We start from the raw sequence: 13971 nt of genomic DNA on the forward strand, positions 1-13971 counted from the left end.
TTGTCTTTCATGTTTCAATGTTTAATCCATTTGAAATTGATTTTTATATTTGATATGAAGTGGGAATCTATTTACAACCTGTTGTCTCAGCTATAATAATTGAATATTGCATCTTTTCTTCACTAATTTGTAAGCTCAACATTGATATATGTGAGAGTCTGTTTTTATAGCTTCTAAATGATTCATATTTTATTTAGGATCTCTTTACTAATGTCACACTTTCTTAATTTCACTTCATAAGTAGAGTTAGTCCACCTTAAACTGTTATTTCTCTTCAGAGTTATTTTGGTTTTTCTTATTGTTGACTCATTAATATTCATTTTAGAATCAGCTTGATAAAATCCATAAAACATATGGCATGAAGTTTGATTAAAATTGCATTTAACTTTATAGATGTAATTTGGACAGACTGACATCCTGAGAGTATTTGGTTTTCTCATCCCCCAGTAATGTATCTGTCTACTGATGTAGGTGTTCTTTTAGCTCTTTCAATATAGTTTATGGTATTTAATTGAATAGTCTTGCTTTTTTATTTCTCCTTTCTTTTTAGAATTTTTGTATATTATTTTTCTTTATAATAGGTATCTTTAAATTTTTTATTTAATGTTTTATAATTTTATTGGTGATATTTGGGAATGCTGTTTAATTTGGTTTATTCTTTGCTCTAGGAAATTCATTGAGCTCTCTTATTACTTTTAATATTTTGGCTGTAGATTTTCTATTATAATCAAATGTTGTTTACAGTCAACTAGTGTTCAAATAAAGTAGTTTTATTTCATTCTTCTGTCTGTGCTTGTGTGCATGTGTGGGCTTAATAGGCTAAAACCCCCAGACCAATGTTGAATATTATGTGGTATACTGGGGATCCTTAGCTTATCCCTTACTTTAAAAGGAATGTCTTTACCTTTCATCCTTAATTATTAAATAGGATATGAAGTTTTTATAGAGACTTTGCCGGGTTAAGGCATTGCTTTTCTTTTTCTTGTTTGCAAGATTTTGTATTTTTTTTTTACATATTGAATTTTATATTTTATGAAGACTGAATATTTCTTCCATTTCTGTTGATAGTCTTTTTTTTTTTTACCATTTTTATCTGTTAATGTGGTCAATTAGATTAATATATTTTCTTAAATTTTTAAATTTGTTTAAATTAGTTATACATGACAATAGAATGTATTTATGCACTTTGATATATCATACATAGGTGGGATATAATTTTTCATTTTTTTGAGTGCACATGTTGCAGAATCATATTGGTCATGTGATCATATATATATGTGTGTATATATATATATATATATATACACACACACACACACACACACACACACACAATAATAATGTCTGTTTCATTCTACTATCTTTCCTATCCCCACATCCTCTGCCCTCCCCTCCCATCACTTCCCTCTACCTAATCTAAGGTAACACTATTCTTCTCTAGTGCCCCCATCCTTATTGTAATTTAGCATTCTCATATTAGAGAAAACATTATGCCTTTCGTTTTGTGGGATTGGCTTATTTCGCTTAGCATGATATTCTCCAACTCTAACCATTTACTGGCAAATGCCATAATTTCACTCTTCTTTAAAGCTGAGTAATATTTTATTGAGTATATATAACATATTTTCTTTATCTATTCATCTATTGAGGGACACCTAGGTTGGTTCCATAGTCTAGCTATTGTGAATTGAGCTGATATAAACATTGCTGTGGCTGGGTCACCATAGTATGCTGATTTTAAGTCCTGTGGATATAAACCAAGGAGTGGGATAACTGGGTTCAATGGTGGTTCCAGTCCCAGTTTTCTGAGTTATCTCCATACTGCTTTCCATAGTTGTTGAACCAATTTGCAGTCCCACCAGCAATGTATGAGTGTACCTTTTTCACCATATCCTTGCCAACACTTATTGTTGTTTGTATTCTTAATAGCTACCATTCTGACAGGAGTAAGATGAAATCTTAGAATAGGTTTGTTTTGCATTTTTCTAATTGCTAGAGATTTTGAACACTTTTTCATATATATGTTGATCAATTGCATTTCTTCTGTGAAGTGTCTGTTCAATTCCTTAGCCCATTTATTGATTTGGTTATTTGGGGTTTTTTTTTTGGTATTAAGTTTTTTGAGTTCTTTATATATCCTAGAGATTAATGCTTTATCAGAGGTGCATGTGGTAAAGATTTTCTCCCAATCTCTAGGCTGTCTCCTCATTATTAATTGTTTCCTTTGCTGAGCAGAGTTTTTTTAATTTGAATCCATTCCATCTGTTGATTCTTGATTTTACTTCTTGCGCTTTAGGAGTCTTGTTAAGGAAGTCAGATCCTAGGCTGATGTGGTGCAGATTTGGCCTTATTTTTTCTTCTATTAGGCACAGGGTCTCTGTTCTAGTGCCTAAATCTTTGATCCACTTCAAGTTTATTTTTGTTTAGGCTGAGAAATAGAGGTTTAATTTCATTTTGCTACATATGGATTTACAGTTTTGCCAGCACCATTTGTTGAATAGGCTATCTTTTCTCCAATGTATATTTTTGGCACCCTTGTCTAGTATGAGATAACTGTATTTATGTGGGTTTGTCTCTGTGTCCTCTATTCTGTACAATTGGTCTACAAGTCCTTTTTGGTGCCAATACCATGCCGTTTTTGTTACTATTGCTCTGTAGTATAGTTTAAGGTCTGGTATAGTGATGCCACCTGCTTCACTCTTCTTGCTAAGGATGCTTTAGCTATTCTGGGTCCCTTATTTTTTCAGATGAATTTTATGACTGCTTTTTCTACTTCTATGAGGAATGTCATGGGAATTTTGATTGGGATTGCATTAAATCTGTATAATGTTTCTGGTAGTATGGTCATTAAAATATTAATTCTACCTATCCAAGAACAAGGGAGATCTTTCCATCTTCTAAAATCTTTAATTTCTTTCTTTAGTGTTCTGTAGTTTTCATTGTAGAAGTCTTTCACCTCTTTCATTAAGTTGATTCCCAAGTATTTTATTTTTTTTTTGAAGTGCTTTCTCTTTTTCTACTTCCTGAAATAAATTGAAGAGCATTGGTATTAGCTTTTCTTTAAAGGTCTTGAAGAACTTTGCTGTGTATCCATCAGGTCTTGAGCTTTTCTTAGTTGGTAGGCTTCTGATGGCATCTTCTATTTTATCGCTTGAAATTGATCTGTTTAAATTGTGTATATACTCCAGTTCAGTTTGGGCAAATCATGTGACTCTAGAAATTTGCTGATACCTTTGATATTTTATATTTTATTGGAGTGCAAACTTTCAAAATATTTCTAATTATCTTCTTAATTTCTGTAATGTCTATTGTGATATTTCCATTTTCATCATGGATTTTAGTAATTTGAGTTTTCTCTCTCCCTCTCTTCATTAGCATGGCTAAGGTCTTATCAATTTTATTTATTTTTTCAAATAACCAACTTTTTGTTTTGTCAATTTTTTTCAATTGTTTCTTTTGTTTCAATTTCGTTGATTTCAGCTCTGACTTTAATTATTTCCTGTCTTCTACTGCTTTTGGTGTTGATTTGTTGTTCTTTTTCTAGAGCTTTGAGATGTAATGTTAGGTTATTTATTTGTTGACTTTTTCCTCTTTTAGGGAATGAACTCCATGCAATGAACTTTCCTCTTAGTAGTGCCTTCATAATTTTCCAGAGATTTTGGTGTATTGTGTCAGTGTTCTCATTTACTTCTAAGAATTTTTAAATCTCCTCTTTGATGTCTTTTGTGACCCCATTGTTCATTCAGTGGCATATTATTTAGTCTCCAGGTGTTGGAGTAGCTTCTATTTTTCATTTTATCATTGATTTTTAATTTCATTCTATTATGATCTGATAGAATGTAGGGCAGTATCTCTACTTTTTTGTATTTGCTAAAAGTTGCTTTGTGGCATAATATATGGTCTGTTTTAGAGAAGGAGCTGTGTGCTGCTGAGAAGAAAGTGTATTCACTCATTGATGGATTAAATAATCTATATACATTTGTTAAGTCTAAGTTACTGATTGTATTATTTGGTTCTATAGTTTCTTTGTTTAGCTTTTGTTTGGAAGATCTATCCAGTGGTGAAAGTGGTATGTTATAATCACCCAGAATTATTGTGTTATGGTCTGTTTAACTCTTGAACTTGAGAAGAGTTTGTTTGATGAACATAGATGCTCCATTGTTTGGGGCATATAAAATTATTATTTTTATGTCTTGTTTTTGAATGGTTCCCTTAAGCAGTATCTCTTTTGATTAACTTTGGCTTGAAGTCTACTTTATTTGATATGAGGATGGAAACCCCTGCTTGTTTCTGCAGTCCAAGTAAGTGGTATGTGTTTTCCTCAACCTTTCACCTTTAGTCTGTGGATGTCTTTTCCTATGAGATGAGTCTTTTGAAGGGAGCATATTGTTAGGTCGTTTTTTTTTTTTAATGCAATCTACTAGTCTATGTCTTTTGATTGGTGAAATTTGGCCGTCAACATTCAGGGTTATTATTGAAACATGATTTGTTTGATCTGTCATTTTGTTTATTTTTTGTATGTAACTTGACTTGGTTTCTCTTTTCATTGTTTTTTCCTTTTAATTATCTCCTCATGGAATATTTTGCTGAGGATGTTGTATAAAGTGCAGGCTTTTGAGTTGTAAATTCTTTTAACTTTTGTTTATCATGGAAGGTTTTTATTTTGCCATCAAGTCTAAAGCTTAATTTTTCTGGATATAAGATTTTTGGTTAGCATCTATTTTCTTTCAGAGCTTTGTATATGTTGTTCCAGGATCCTCTAGCTTTCAGGGTCTGGGTTGAAAAATCTTCAGAGATCCTAATTGGTTTTCCCCTCTATGTGATCTGATTCCTTTCTCTTGTGGCTTTTAAAATTCTATCCTTATTCTCTATAATAGGCATTTTCATTATAATGAGTGGGGAGGGCTTTGGTGATGGCTGCAGAGTCCCAAGATGTAGGTGGAAGTAGGCCTGGGTTCAGTCCTGGGTCTGCTGGTAGGCGTGTGGTCCTGTGACTAACCTGTCCTTGGCTACTGTGTGAGTGGGAGGGGTGGTCCTAGGCCTGGGACTTTGCTTGAGGTGGGTCTACTGGTCAGTGCAGTAGTCCTGGGCCAGGACCTGTGCCTTGGTTCCTGTGTGGGTTGGTGGGGAGGTTCTGGGCCTGGGGCTAGGGTCCGGCATGGGTGTACTGGTCCTGCCGGGATTCATTCTTCAGGATGCCCTAGCACTCACCTGAGGCATAGGTCATTCAGAGTGGATTTGGCAGTGTGTCATGGTAAAGAAAAGTCAGAAAAGGCCAGAATTAGCTTTCCACAACTATCCTTAGGTCTATTTTGGCATGAAAAACATATAAACCGCTGCATGTCCCTCCAACAACTCCTCTTGTTCCCCATAGTGTGGGTAGAGGTGATTTTGCAGAATAATCTGTATTACGGATAGCTTGGGTCATGGCTAAATAGAAGATTATTTGGAGACTAAGAGGAGTCTGCACTGCCTGTGGGAATCTAAGTCAGGGCAATTTAATAGTGGAGCACAGTCCTCAAATGAGGAACCTAGACTATGAATTAGTTAACCTCTAGGCCTTTCTTGGCTTTTAAAATTCTATCAGAGGAAGGGGTAGAAATAGGGAATTTGTTCAATGGAGCTAGACAGCATTCTAAAATCTAGTAAGGTGGCTTTATAGAAAAATCTGGTTAGTGTGCTGTTGAGAAAAACCAGATCAAAGGTAGAGAAATAATCTGCATTTCTTTGTAATTTTTTCAAAGCCGTAACTACAGCCAACAGAGAAAAGTTTATAACAACCAAAACTTAAAAATGTCCAAGGTTTAAGCTTTGTCTGTACTGCTGCTACCTGCTGAGAGATTTTTAGAAGACCTATTAGACTTTCTCTTTCAACCTGCAAATGTGACTATGGCTAGAGATGCCATGCTTGCTCTTCATGGAGAATCTGGGAAAGTCTTGCTGTTTATTTAGGGTTACTGGATGAAGCAAATTTCTGATTTGTGTTTGTAGTACTGAAGGCTCTTATGTAGAGATCACAGTGATCTCTTAATTGCTTAAGAAATTTATTTGAAAACCTTAATCTGCTAGGTTATGGGCCAGTGCCTGAACTTTGAAAATCCACCATGGCAGTGCTCGGGAGGAGCTTGCTGTTCAGTAACCCAGATGTCCTTGAGAGAAAGACACCATTGACATGGACATGGTGATGTGAACATTTTAGGGTAATATTGTGGTTGAGTCTCTCTGGACTTCCAGGCCTCTTGCAGATCTCTGCCTCCTTGTTTTTCTTCAAACACAACCTGGGCCAGAGGAGAAGGCATTAAGGAAATCTGTGGTGTGAATGCATTCCTTTTGTAGTATTTACCATAACTGATATAAATAATACTTGTACAATTATTTATTTGCTTGACTTCCCCACTATAAACTCCACAATGAAAAAATGTCTGTTCAGCTATATTCACCAGCTCTTAGCATAGTTTCTGACATATATTAGCCAGTTAGTGAATATTGTATGAATTCATAAATAATTAAGAATTTGTCTTAATAGTTATTTGTCCATCTGTAAATAAATTGGAATTTTATGGTCTGAATTAATTTTTATGGCAAATTATAGCTCCATCCAAGTTCATTTACTAATATGGAATATAGTCTTATTCTTTTAGTAGAATATATAATAGACATATTTAGTGATGTGCTCATAAATGCAAAAACCTGTTTTCTGTTAGAATTAGCTCTAGTTTATAGCATTTTCTAATTTCTGTAGTCTAAATATACCTATTGTGGCATTATAATGAAAATGCCTATTATACAGAATAAGGATAGAATTTTAAAAGCCACAAGAGAAAGGAATCAGATCACATAGAGGGGAAAACCAATTAGGATCTCTCTAGATTTTTCAACCCAGGCCCTGAAAGCTAGAAGATCCTGGAACAACATATTCCAAGCTAATAACACTTCATGAAGTATGGAGTTGGGAAGAGATGTGCACAACTGATTTTTATGAGTCAGTGAACCATACTGAAGTTTTTAAATATCTTTCTTTTACCAATGCATTTTTCTCAAATACAAAGATTGTGCTAGTGATACACATTCAATAGAATATGTACTTTAAAATGATTGTAGATTAGTTAAGCTAGTGCTATCAACTATAAAAGATAAACAAAAAAATCTTTGTAGCTCAACATAATAGAAGTTTATTTCTGACTTCTATGAAGTCTGTATGTGACTAATCAGCTGAGGGTTCCTCCAAATTTTCATTGAGTTTCCAGGTTCATTTTTTCTGTTGCTCCGTAATCACTAATGCCTTGAGTGAAGAAATATGAAGGTGATATGTGAGAATTTTTCTTATAGGTCATAGAAGTGGCACATACTATTTCACTTATAATCCATTGGCTTGAATATAGTCTTAAAACCATAGCCACCAATAACTAAATATAAGGAAATGTTTATAAGAGGAAAAGGAAATAAGTTTGTTGAATAGCCACAATCTTCCACAATTTTCTAGTCATATTACAGAGTACACTGATCGATTTTTACTCTTCTCCTTATTTCTTCTCTAATAAATAAATTTACATAAGCAGGCTGGTAATGGTTAGAAGTGGAGTCTAGTTAAATCTTTTTCTGTGCAGAGTTAACTTGATCATATGAGGTTGGCTTTGGCCTCATTAACATTAGTCTTTAACTCATAATCCTTTCCTTTTTTGAATTACTGTATTATTTTTAATGCTATATAGGCATATTTAGGATTGAAAGGTGTGTGTGTTTGTGTGTGTGTTTATAAAGAATCTTGAATTGTTTTTTGATAATTATGAGTACTAGTAAAACTAAAAGGCTCTAACCTATGAGTTGAGATTTACAGGCATGCATATTTATGGTCACACAGATATTAATTACAATACTCTTAAATTCTTGCAGTCTGAAAAACTTTTCTATCAAAAAATCAAATATAAAATAGCCATTACCAGGATCAGGGGACTTAGGGAAAGGGACATTGCTGTTTAATGTGTGTAGAGTTTCAGTTTTTGAAGGAAAGTGTCAGAGATCTATTTTGCAACCATGTAATTATATATAACATTAGTGAACTGTACACTTAAAAACGATTAAGATGGTCAATTTTATGTTCTTTTTTACCATATTAAAAATGTACTACTACAAATAATGAGTAATTAATACTTTTTTTTTTTGAGCTGAACAATGTTCTTAGCTTTATTTTAACCATTAGGAGCTACTTAAAAGAAGTAAAACCCCATCAAGGAGCATATAATATAATTGGTGATAGATTAATATTGACAGCTAATTTACTGGAAGTGTATTATATAACAGGTATTGTACAAGACATTTCATATAAATTATTTCTAATTATCTATAAAATATGGGATGATAAGTATTTTTTATCATATCCTTTCCTTTTTATTTTATTGTTAAAGAAGCTAAATTCTGTAGATATGATGGTTTAGTACTTTGCTGAAGGTTGCAAAGTTTCTAATCTTGGATCTGGTATTTAAACTCAACTATCTAACTTCAAAATCCTTTTTCTATATATTACATCATGCCTCTCATTACATAAAAAATAAACTAGTAATTTGATGCTTTATACTTTGGTATTTGTACTGTCAATAAGTATTGTCTATTTTATTATAATTATTCTGGCAAAATTGAAAGAAAGGATAAATTATTTAATTTATAGTAGCAGTTAACCTGATTGCATTTTAACTTTAGATAGACAACCATAAATTTTTTTGTTGGCTCAAATTGCTGTCTCTCTTTTTGTTTTTTCACTTTTGGGAACATTAATTATTTTCCCCTGTGTCTTCACATACAGGTTATGTGGGTATGTAATTTGTGCCGAAAACAACAGGAAATCCTCACTAAATCAGGAGCATGGTTTTATAACAGTGGATCTAATATACCACAGCAATCTGATCAAAAAGTTCTTCGAGGACTGAGAAATGAGGAGGCGCCTCAGGATAAGAAAGCAAAACTGCGTGAGCAGGCCCAATTCCAAGGACCCCCAGGTGACTTATCTGTACCTGCAGTGGAGAAAAGTCGATCTCATGGGCTCACAAGACAGGATTCTATTAAAAATGGGTCAGGAATGAAGCACCAAATTGCCAGTGACATAGCTTCAGACAGGTAAACATTTTGTTTAATCTTTAGGTGAATATATTTTTCTTTTTTAAAATATTTTTTTAAGTTGTAAAATGGAAACAATACCTTTATTTTATTTATTTATTTTATGTGGTGCTGAAGAATCGAAACCAGTGCCTCACTTGTGCAAGACAAGAACTCTACCACTGAGCTACAGTGCTAGCCCGAATATATTATTCTTAATCCTCATTCCAAACAGAAATAAAAAAAAACATGGAACATATTATAAATGTTAATATTTTACATAAATGCTAAATATGATATTCAGGACTTGAGCTATGATAGGTTTAGACAATCTTATGTTTTATGTGGGAGTGCTATCAGATAGATTTCCCAGATAAAGAAGTGAAATACATACTTCTTTTAAATTCTAGTCTTTCAAGATGCTTTGAAGTATCATACTGAAGTCTTGATTTGTATTTCTTGAATAATGGCATAGGACATTTCTTCTTGTATTTTTTAACCATTCACATATTTTCTTTGTGAAAAGTCTATACCATTTATTTTTTTGCACTTTAAATTCCTGAATTATAAGAGTGGTTGATATTCCCTTTCAAGCTATATGTATTGTAAATATTTCTTCTTGAAATTTCTTGAAGTATAACTTAAACAGTTTAACAAATTTTCAATGAAAAAAATGTTTTATTTTGATGATGTCTAATTTGTTATTATTATCATTAGTGGTTTGTGTGTCTTGTCTAAGGAATCCTTACCTACCCTAAAATGTGGAAGGTGTTCTATTCTAAGTCCTTCAAGAAGCTTTATAACTTTAGTTTAAATAAAGAGAAAACAATATTTTCTTATATTTTTTCTAGAAGCTTTATAATTTTAGATTTTACATTTAGATCTATCATTCAATTTTGGTAAACCTTGTGTGTGGTCAAACAGGAAGATTTAAATGTCTTTTTTTTTTAACATGGATATTCAGTTGTTTCAATACCATTTGTTGAAAAGATAAAATCTTTTCTCTACCGAATTGCTTTTTTTCTTTGTCAAAAATCGTTAACATTTGAGTGGGTCTGTATGTAGATTTTCCATTCCATTTCGCTGATCAATCTGTATTCTAAAACCACATTGTTTTGATTTCTGTAGAGTTATATTATCTTCAAACCAGGTAGTCTCTAACTTTTTAAAAAGGCTGTTTTAAATATTCTTTTTAAAAGCTGTTTTGGGTATTCCAAGTATTTCTATTTGAAGTTTAGAATCATGCCATAAGTATAATTTGGACTAGTTTCCCACAAATGCATGACTTTTTACTTAATTCACACAGAAATGTGTCTGCCACTTCTGAACATTATAAATAATATAAAGTAAGTTTCTTATAGCAGCATATAGTTGGATTTTGTGTTTTAAATCCATTTAGTCTCTGTCTTTTGAATAAGTTAACCTATTTACGTTTTTGATAATTGTTGAGAGGTCAGGTCTTATTAAAGTCATTTGGTAACTTGATTTTTAGTTTTATTATTTTCCTTTTCCATCCTCTTTCCCCTCCTCCTCCTCCTCTTCCTCCTCCTCCTCCTCCTTCTTCCTGATTTATTTAAATTGACAAATGAAAATGGTGTGTTTTATTTATGGTGGGTAATATGATGTTTTGACATGTGCGCTTTGTGGAATAAGGTAAATCAAGTTATTTGACATGTGTATTATTACCTCATATACCTATTTTTTTGGTTATGAGAAGACTTTTAGCAGTTTTCAAATATACATTATTATTAACTATAGTCATGATGTACAATAGCACTCTTTTTTATACTAACCTTTAATGGGGTTCAGTGTGATATTTCCATACATGTACAGTGTGCACTCTTTCCTTTCTTAAAATCTTCCTTTGTGGTTAATTGATTTAGTTTAGTAGAGTGTTTTGATTCCTTGCTTCTTCTTCTTCTTATTATTATTATTTTGGTTTGTCTATTATAGATTTTTGTTTTGTTTCATTTTAGGCTTACAAAAACATCTTTTGAATATTACAAGCTGTTTTGAAATATATCAATATATCATGATCATGAAGATAAGAAACAAAAGAAAATGAAAATGTTTTACTAGAAAATTCTATACTTTGATTACGTTCTGCCTACATTTTGAATTTTTGATGTTCATTTTACATCTTTCTATATTGTCTATCTCTTAGCATATTATTAATATAGTTATTATTTTAATTGTTTTATAGTCAACTAAAGATATGAATAATCTATGCACTATGTGGACAATAGTAGAATATTCTGATTTTGTCTGTATAGTAACTCTTACCAGTGAGTTTTATACCTTTGGATGTTTTCTTCTTACTCATTAATTTCTCTTTCTTTCAGTTTAAAGAACTCCTGTCATATTTCCTCTAGGACAGGTCTGGTGGAGATATATGATCCAGATTTTTTTTTTTAAATCTTCTTGGTTGGTAATTTCTCTATTCAGTACTGTAAAAATCTTCTGCCTTCTCTCCTGTCCTATAAAGTTTTTACCAAGAAGTCTGGTACCAGGTGAATTGGAACACTCTTATGTCTTGTTCCTTTTTTTCCCCCTTGCCTTAAGAAACTTTTCTTTAACTTTTGAGAGCTTCATTATAATATATCTTGGGGTAGACCTGATTGAATTTAATCTGACTGGCAACCTTTGACCTTTTCTGCTCTGAACATTTGTATCTTTTTCTCGGTTTGGGAAGTATTCTGCTATTATCTCTTTGAATAGACTTCTTTATTCAAAGACTGACCTTTGGCAGTCTCAAGTCCCTTTTGAACCCCAGTGACCTGAATATTTACTCTTTTAATCCTGTCTCCCAATTCCCTTAAGCTTTGTTTATTCCCTTTCGTTCTTTTTTTTCTTTTTACTCCTCTCTGTATTTTCAAATACACTGTGTTTGATCTCCCTCATTTTTTCTTCTGTTGTCTTCTGCTATTGATGCCTTTTATTGTGTTTTTAAACATGCTTAGTGTATTTTTCAGTTCAGTAATTTGTTTATTTTAAACTGATTCCATTTCATTGTTAAATGATTTAATACTCCTATAGAGAAACTTATTTATGTTTTCTTGATTTCTAGTTTTATTATTGTTCCTTTACTTTAAATAAGTGTTTAAAATTCTCCATTCAAGAATTCACTCATATTCTTGGTGTATGGCATAATATTTTGGCTGTTAGGTAAGGCCATGGGTCCTGAAAGTTTTTGATATTTCTTGGTATGTGACATCATCTATGCATGGAAAGATTAGGTATTTATTGCAGTCTTTGAAATATTTGTGCCTATATTTTCAGAAATTCTAAACAGGGTGCTTATTTTCTCTAGGCCTGTTGTCACTTCTGCTGTTTTGGCACTAGATATGCCCTGTCTAGATTTGCCACGAGCCTGTTTTTGGCATGCTGTCACTTTTTCAGCACTAGAGGGTGATTCAAGCCCAATTTTGTTCCAAATCCATGCTGTTGTGTTCAACATGAACTGGGGGACTTTGTCCCTAAAAGCCTCTCCCAGGGGCTGGGGGAGGTCCAGAGATTTTGTCTACAGTCATTAGCCTCTGGTCAGGCACTATGGAGGGATTAACTCCACGTTCTTATGTCATGATAGTGCTCCTCTTTGGTTTCCTCCCCTAAGCAGACACCTATTCTCTCTGTGTTGTGCTGCTTGTGTCTGTGGGAGAAATGGTGGACAGTTCTCTAGCCAGAAATGCCACAATGCTGTATCATGCCCTGAGCTCAAAGCCCACCAAGACCAGTGCAACACCAAAGTAGGACTCATAGTACTATGAGCTGCCCACTTCTGAGGTGAACTATTGACCTAAGATCATATCAACCAGTAACAGGTGATATTGACTAGAATAGAAGTCTGATAGACTGGTGCTATTTATCACCTGGCTATTGGAGCTATTTTAGAGGCTCCATTCTTGGCACTGGCCTGGGGATGGGTCTGTTAGAGTCTGCCTGATGTTAGGTTTCACCAGCCTGGCACTTACTTCCAGAGCAAAATCCTTTGCTTAGTCCCATATCTAATCTTTAGTGGATAGAATATTGTTCCTAAGGTTGAGGTAGTGTTAGTGAAGGCAGTCCTTTAGCCACTCAGGATAAGGGAAAGTTGGGATGCACCTGATTCTCATAGGTGCAAGTACCTGTACAGTCTCAGATATACCTAGGCCTATACTGCTGCTGGCAGTGATGCAAACCATAGACTCATGTCTATCCCACGAGGAACAAGTCTTTGCTTATTGCAGGGATAGGTCTAGAGGCTCTGTCTAAACATGATCTGGGTATAGTTAGGACCTTTGCTTTTTACTGGGCCTTGGTCTCACTGTGGTTGACCTGACCCTGGGCTTCAAGGCAAAAATCTTATGTTAACTTTTGTACGTTGCTTCCTAGCAGGTATAGTCTTGTTCCCTGCTGCACTACCTGAGGTTGGGGGAGAGATGGTATAAGCAATCCTTTGGTCCCTTAGCTAACATGGTTCCAAAGGCTCAGTCTGTGGGTGCTGGTCTGGGTCCTATTTATGGGGCCATGCCCAGCATTAGGTTTCATCATTGCAGGTCTGGTAGTAGGTTTCAAGTCTGAGACCTGGACTTAATTCCTTCTCTATCCTTCAAGTGGGAGATTTCTCTTTCCAAACTGTTCTGCATTGCTTGAAGATGGTAGAGGGGTGATGTGGGCAACTCTTTCCTTCCTGCCTTCTGCAATAAATTTTTTCTTAATATTTTATGAGGCACTATGGTCTCTTACATGGCTTCATTAGCTCTTGCAAAGATAGTTTGGTATGTTGTTCAAATTGAGTAATATCTGATCATTTGTAGGGTGATTTTTTGCTACATTTTAAAAATTTCAGGTTTCACTGAAATTTTATTGGTATTAGATGTTTAAAACATTGTGAAATTAGAT

The 13971-nt window shown here is 33.7% G+C and overlaps 1 protein-coding gene across 38 annotated transcripts in view; it reads left to right on the forward strand.

Annotated features, from left to right (window-relative positions):
• Rims2 (regulating synaptic membrane exocytosis 2) overlaps positions 1-13971 on the forward strand; it is a 567034-nt gene that overhangs the window by 169047 nt on the left and 384016 nt on the right. For all 38 annotated transcript variants that reach the window (XM_058585652.1, XM_058585655.1, XM_058585668.1 and 35 more), the window contains one exon: positions 8801-9111. In XM_058585652.1, the coding sequence (XP_058441635.1) occupies positions 8801-9111 (311 nt within the window). The remainder of the gene's footprint in view (positions 1-8800; positions 9112-13971) is intronic.

Source organism: Marmota monax, unplaced genomic scaffold (assembly GCF_021218885.2).
Source record: "Marmota monax isolate L192 unplaced genomic scaffold, Marmota_monax_Labrador192_F-V1.1 WCK01_AAM20220418_F8-fsc00003, whole genome shotgun sequence".
Lineage (NCBI taxonomy): Eukaryota > Metazoa > Chordata > Mammalia > Rodentia > Sciuridae > Marmota > Marmota monax.